The sequence below is a fragment of the Felis catus genome, chromosome C1 (genome assembly GCF_018350175.1).
Source record: "Felis catus isolate Fca126 chromosome C1, F.catus_Fca126_mat1.0, whole genome shotgun sequence".
Lineage (NCBI taxonomy): Eukaryota > Metazoa > Chordata > Mammalia > Carnivora > Felidae > Felis > Felis catus.
In genome coordinates, this window is record NC_058375.1 from 62,683,600 (window position 1) to 62,690,814 (window position 7,215).

Below are 7,215 nucleotides of genomic sequence, written 5' to 3' on the forward strand. Positions count from 1 at the left end.
GAGGAGCTGCGTGGGGAGTTGCCGCCAAAGACCGCCGCCGGCGGGGAAGGGCCTCAGCCCCCACAGGAGGCGGCCTCCAGGCCTCCGCCTCGGGCTAGGGGGGTTACCAAGGAAATACAACAATATTTATGACCAGCAGGCGATGAGAAAGTGTTCTCCCAGCACGCGATCTACCCCCATCCTCCGTCAACTTCTCATCCCTCTAGTCCGTTTCCTCCGCGGGTTCCACACGTGCATCTGAGCCTTATATAACTGACCAGGGACCAAGGGCGGAGGTCAGGTCCCTGCAGCCTCGTCCCCCGCTCACCCCGGCTCCTGAGAGAATTCCCTCTTCCAGGACTCCAGGAGAAAGGGAGGAGCCACACGACCAACCAGCCAGGAGTGGGGACTTGGCTTTACACTCTGCAAGGCTCACACAATATCCTTTACACAAAGCGAGGTTGAGACCTTGGAATAGGTTTGCATCCATACTCGGCCGCTAATTTGCCATGACAACTTGGTCCTTCTCTCTGAGCTTTAGGTTCCCCATCTGTGAATTGGGTATCCTGATATATACCTCGTAAATTATAACGCATTTGAAATCTGGGCGATGTGAATGATATATAACAATAAATGATATTTCTTATCATAAAAGGATAGCTACGTACATGTACACATTCATCTCTAAAAATTCAAAGGCTTTTTAGGAAAAGAAAACATCTCAGCCGGGGGGGGGGCAGTGTAAATAATTAGATATTATGGTTTCATTTACTAACTGCTTTTTCCCCCCACCCTGATATTTGAAAGACAGATTTACATGGATTGATGCTCATATTTCTTTGATACCAGAAGTTTTCCCCACAATATCCCTAAAATTAATTATTGCAGGACGGCAGAAGTTTTCTGAAAGGAAGAGGAGGAGGAAACCTTGAAAAGACACCTGTGTACTAAAAGCCTCCAAGAAACTGTTGCCTATTGTTTCCGATGACTTTGAAATTCAATAGTAAATGCAAACTATAAAGCGCTGAGGCAGGTCAAGGCATTATTCCTGAAAGATAATGAACTTGAAGGCACCCTTTTTTAAAATGCCCTTCTGAATCCTCCAGAGGAAGGGGTGACTACTCAAAGGAAATTGGGATTACATTCTTCTAAAACAATTTTTGCCACGTTGGTATGTTTGCAGCAGCTTTGACTCTGTTGTGCAAACTTTCTTGGTTCGTCTGGCAAGATACTCGGGTCTTCAAGATAAAGCGTGAGTGTTTTCCTCCCTTAGAGTCAGCATAAATTCAACAATAAGGGGGCTGGTGCAACCATCCCAGATATAGAGACCTCTTCCAGCCCTTTTCCAGAACTCAGGGCTAATTTCTGAGTCCTGCAAGCTACTGTTCCTGCTCAGGACCTGTTTCTGTTGGAGACCAGCTGGGTCTGGGGAGACATTAGGCCAAGCCACCCAGGCACTCAGGACAGGCAGTTATGACCTGGCACTGAGACGGGATTCATCCTGTTTAAGACTCCATCTATTGCCATGAATCTCCTCCGTGTTCTCCTGCTGTTTTGCAGACTGAAAACAGGGGTGCATATTCTTTCCAGGCCAGGGAAGACTGAGAGCACCAGTATTTGGCTCCACATGACCTTGGCTTCCATCCTGACTGTCCATCCCAGGTCCCCTTCTTGCTCTGGGGCAAGCCAAAACTTATGCTGACTTATGTCTGGCCAACACCACACAGCATTTCCATGTATGCAATCAGAAAGGGGCCATGGAAGCTTACCTGGCCACTTTCACAATATTCAGAAGTTTGCACAAATTCAGAGGACTCGGGGTGTTATGGAGATTTCTGACGTCCAACATGTTCCTACTTCAACTCCTAACAGCCTCCTCCTCTGTAACTGAGACTCAGACCCTGATGGTTTCTTAGACACCCAGAGTAGGTTTCCAATTTAACTGCAAATATTGAAGTCCGAAGCACCCTCAAGAAGGGTGGAAATGAACCATGATGCCAGAAGACCCAATGGAGTTGCAAGTCTCTCACCCTAAAAGAAAAGGAAGCCCAGGAATTCCCTTAATTTAAATTGTCAGAATCTCCATGCCCTTCCTGCCTCACTCTTCTAAGGATTAAAAGATTTGAGTTCTGGACAAGAAAGTCCCAATGTAAACAAGTAGCAAGATAGAACTAAAAACACACAGGCTGTACCTGTCAGCACATACTTTTTCTTTCATTCAAAAAGCCATCCTTTATTGCCTGGTGCCAGGCACTAAACTAGGTTTCAGAGAGTCAGGAACAACACAAGGTTCCTGCCTTTAGGGTGCTTGCAGCCTACAGGAAGATCTGGTGGGGTCAACATTATTCACCCGTTTTGTCCGGAAAACTGTTTGCCACTGAAGTGGCAAAAGAAGGTGCCACGAGATGACCTGTGCACAGCCAGAGCAGGGCACCATGGGCTCTGCTGCATTCCACGCAGTGACCAGAACTTTGGTCCAAGCCAAAGGAAAGTTCCAGAAGTGAGTGCGGTCTTTGCAACACAGGAGGTAGGGAAAGCTGAGTTCACTTGTTCAATCCAGGCTTTGATCCACTTCCTGACGATTAGCCATTGGGTTCTGTAATTTGCAAAGAAGAGAGAGATTTTTACCACCCAATTAAAGTCTCGATTCTTTCCCCCCCTTTGTGGCTGGTTTGACACTCCAAATCTTTCCATGGAATTTAACCTGGGCACAGTGAAAATGGAGGTAGGAAGAGGGCGCTCTTTGCCACTGGATACCAGGTGCCCTGTATCTGGGGGCAGCCTGAAGCCACAGCTGGTAGCTGGACCAACTGTGCTGGAGCTGCAACCCAGGCCAGTTGGACTATGTAAAGAATCATCTCGGGGATCCATGATGGGCGAATGAATCCATTTATTGAAGGTGTCTGTTTTTGAACTCCCCACAAGGAGGGCAACCCTGGGGAATGGTTAAAAGGCAGGACTTGAACTTGGCCTGTGGGTTGGAATTTCAGCCCAGCCTGGTAAAATGGCCTTAGGGGAAGTTACTGAAGTAGGGTTACACACCTCAGCACCAGTGGGGCATTTGACAAGTAATGAGCAACGACTATGATTACCGCCACTTTCACAATAATCAGAAGTTTGCACAGACTGACAGGAGTCAGGGTTCCAAGCATATCAATGTGCCAGATTAACCCCCAAATAAACAAGTGACAGAGGAGGAGGAAAAGTTTTTCATTGTGCCTTCTTGGGCCAAAATGCCATGGTAGAGTGGTTCCCAGCTGCGAGCTCTTCTCCAGCATCTATGAAGCTCTGAGGGCCCTGTTTGGTATTGGCGACCGGATCTGTTGAACTCCTAGAAATAGACAACTGGAAGCCAGGTGGATGCTGAGGAGCACTGGCCTCCCTGTCCTCTTCAACTGGGGAATGAGGCGTTTGGCGACGCCTCCGCATCCAGACCTCTCTTAGGGCTGCAAAGGAGGACGCAGGGGGGAGCGTAAGAAGATTAAGAAGAATCTACTGCGCGTTTGGTGAACACATTTCAACGTCATTAGTGCTGTCATCTCCATTTTACGGATGAGAAAGCCGAGGTGTTAAGTTATTAAATTGCTCTGGAATCCATTATAGGTTTGACTAATTTCAAATCCCATACTCTAAGAGCACGTTGCCTAGCTTCTTAAACCTTGAGCTCCCACGAATGGACACAGGCAGTCAGAAGTAGGGAAGAAGGAAGGGAGGAAGAGAGAGGGGGAGGAGAGGAAGGAAAGGAAGAAAACACTGCCGCATTTACAAGAACTAGTCTCCTAAAGCAGAAATCCATGTAAAAAGTTATTTAACTTTTAAAAAAAAATTGTGTTTCAAGATTATTCCGCAGGCCTTTTTTATAAAAAGGCATCATTTTACCGGAAACATCGGAAAAGCAACGACGGGGTGTGGCAGTGTTGTGGGGAGATGTTGTCGCCGAGATTGTGGGCGGGACCGCCAGGGTTTGCGTGGGGCGCACCCACACTGGCTAGCAACAGGAGCCGTGTGTTCTATTATCCAAACCGGATCGAACTCTACGAATAGGAGATTCACACAGCCCCACTCAACCCGAGAAACACTCTCAGGCGCCCATGTTTTTGCCCTTAAACTCTGGCTTCCTTGCTCCCTGGCCGGGGTTTAGTACGACTCTCAGGGATCCCTGGGGAGCAGGAGGGTGAAGGGAAGCCTGCGGGCTAGGCTTTCCATCCTCCTTTTAGATTAGTGGGCTCCTGGCTAGATCCGCCCTGTGAGCCTAGTAGGATGTACATTAAAACACAGGGCGAGGAAAATACGGGGAGGAGGTTTAGAGAGCTGTTGGGTTTTGGGTTATTGCGGGTTTTTTTTTCCCCCCTCTCTCCACCTCCTAGTTCGGTTCTTACAGACTTGTGTGGACAGAGGTCTGTAGAAACAGGTTAGAATCAGGTTTCCCCTGGTCCTGCCGCGTTGCTTATTCTGAACGGTAAAAATGCATGTAAAATTAGCTGCTCCAAACCACAAGTGTGCGTAAGGCGAGACTGTGGACTTGGAAATATCACAATGGGTAAATAGTGAGAAGTGGACTTCCGCGCTTTGCGCAGTAGCATTTAGTCCGGAGCGTCCCAGACTGCGTCTTGACAAATTTCGGGCTCCACAGGGCTCCTAACTCTTATCACTGGTATCACTGGTCCCATCAGGCGAGAAACGCTTCCCCGCTCTCCTTTCGCACAGGACTGGGCGAGTTTACTCGCGCTCTTCAGGGACCAGCGCACCAGATGAAAAGAAACACCGAATCCACGCGTACTACCCTCTCGGACGCAGAACTTGGCTTTCAGTTGAGTCTCTAGAACCGCAGGAGACCACTGGCCCCGGCAGGCGACTGCAGTTAGCGAAACGGACGCCTGGCTGGGCGGCAAAGCCCAGGAGGTGTCTGCGCTCCAGTGCGTTCCCGGCTGTCCCGCGCATAGCACGCTAGCCTCGCTCGCAAGCCCCGTGAGCCTCGGCCGGGCCCGCAGTGGGGCAGAGACCAGGGGGTCCCAGACCGAGGCCCTCGCCACGTTTGGGCGTCCTCCACTGGCGTGAATAAACACGCTCCTCACTTCCCCTCAGAAACTGGGTGACAAGGTCTGAGAAGAAGCCTGGGACCGGTAAGTCCCAAGGTGAGCGCGTTGCCCGCTGCTCGATCTCCGAGGGGTGACGCGGTTCTGAGCTGCGCCAGTCTGGGAGAAAGCCTCTGGAAGCTATCTCCTTCGGTCTCTTTCCAAATTAGTATATTAATAATGGTTAGACGGGGTGGGAAAAATCAAATGAAACACTCCAATCCCTGGACCAACTGTGACCTTCGCAGTTTCGGAGCTCTCTAGGCTGACTTTTTTACCATCAAGGGTAAAGAGGTATCCACAAGAATCAGCCAGAAGCTGTGCCTTCTCATGGGCGCGGAGGTCTTCCCTACCTCACCCTCTCACAGTGCTCTGGCCAGCCCCAGGCGCGGGACCCCGGGGGCCGCCAGCGAGGGTCGCCGGCGGGGGAAAGCGTAGGGGTGCGACTACTGGCTCTGGTTCTGCGCCCTCGGGCCCAGGAGTCCCGGACGCGTCTGGTTTGACCGCGCTTCCGCCCAGGCCCCAGCTGTGCCTCGCCCAGGTCTCCGCAGGTCTGGCCCGAGCGGGTTCTCGAAAGCCGGTGGAAGGCTAGAAGCCGGGGCGCGCGCGGATTCAGGAAGCCAAGATGCCGAAGGTTGCTTGAGGTAACTCCAGGTTAAGTTCCCTCAAACATGTGGTTACTCACCGCGAGGAGCTCAGAGGCAAAGGGTTCAATAGTCAAGTTGGTGGGGACTTTCCCTACTTAAAGTAATAATTTGCTAATTCGGATCTATTGCTTTTAAATATCGAGTTCCAGAGACCTTTGTCAATGCAGGCTTAATTTCATCCTACTGATGAAGGATGTTTATAAACGGCTCCTGTGGAGGAAGCCGAGTGTGAAAATATCAGTTTTATGCCTTTTGATAAGAATAACCGAGGTGGAAGGCTTATTAGGCGATTACAAATTTCGCAGCTGCTCACCGCCCAATTAGGCAGCTCTTCGCGGTTAGTGGAAACTGTAGGGGTCAGAACGCGCTGGTGTTCCCGCTCTCCATTCCCGGACCTCCAATCAAGGCCTGGCTCCCCGAGACCCAGACCCCTTCCCTGACGCCCTCCGGGTTTAGGGAGACACACCGAGTGCCTCCCAGCTCGCCAGGGCCTCCACCCAAGCCTCTCTGGGTTTTTTGTTTGTTTGTTTTTTGTTTTTTGTTTTTTGTTTTTTTCCCCCCTGAGCCTTGCAAAAAGCCCTGCAGTCCAGCGGTGTTGGTTAGTCCCTTGGGTGGGCTTGCGGTCTCTGATTTTCATTTAAGGATTTTCACTTAAAGCCATCTAGAAATTTCTAGTAGGTCGGAATCACCCCCAACGCGGGCGATTTCTCTCCCACCTGCAGAAACACAAGTTGATGTTTTTTGGTGCGTCTTCGCTCGACCAAAATTGGCTTCAATTGGAGTTTGGGCTAAAAACCCTTCTTACAAAGACAAACAGAGCACTGGTTTTTAGCGCAAGAACCTAACTTTGCAAAGCAGCGGGCGAACTTTTCCTTTGCCCCCGCGGAGGAGGAGCGTGGGTAAGAAGTATGACGCGAGCTCCAAGAAGCCGCGCCACGTTCAGGAGCAACCCCTCGGTGTCTTCACCCCTGACAAAGGGTCAGGAGGTCCTTGGGCCCAGCACCAATGGGACGCTCAGCACCGATATTCAGGGCAAGTACCTACACACACACACCCCTCCTCCCACCTCCGCACGCGACCCCAGCCAAGGCTTACATTGCCGAGCACATTGAAATAGACTCACCGCCGGGAGGCCTACAGTGCGAGGCTGTGGGCGCACAATCACATCGCGGGAAAAGGTCTGCGTCCGGCAGTGCGTCAGCAGTTAAGTGAACGCCAGACCACTCTTTTAGGTCTTCTTACGTCTGACGACCATTCCTCTTCTCCATGCCCAGAAGCCTCTAAAAGTGAATCATTTCCAACACTGATGCAGAGATAGAGGCTCTTAGATCAAGATTAGTATTTTGAAAACTTGATTGAGAGCCGAGCCGACTGATTAGGCGAGGGTGGGTGGAAAGACCGCATAAACGCCCGCGCCCCCGCCCTACTTCCCCAAACAGCTCAAAAGCGCTCTCGGGATCTCCAAATGACCCGCGCGATGAATTCTCCCGGATAGTAGCCAAACAGTACCCCAG

The 7,215-nt window shown here is 50.7% G+C and overlaps 1 protein-coding gene across 1 annotated transcript; it reads right to left on the reverse strand.

Moving 5' to 3' along the window:
* Positions 1-2,172: 2,172 nt before the first annotated feature.
* LOC111561953 lies at positions 2,173-5,386 on the reverse strand. The gene is made up of 4 exons (XM_045033602.1): positions 5,333-5,386; positions 5,101-5,209; positions 3,859-5,053; positions 2,173-2,575 (listed from the first exon to the last, which is right to left on the reverse strand). The coding sequence occupies exons 1-3, from the start codon at positions 5,384-5,386 to the stop codon at positions 4,563-4,565; spliced, it is 654 nt and encodes a 217-aa protein (XP_044889537.1). The 3' UTR covers positions 2,173-2,575; positions 3,859-4,562.
* Positions 5,387-7,215: the final 1,829 nt, after the last annotated feature.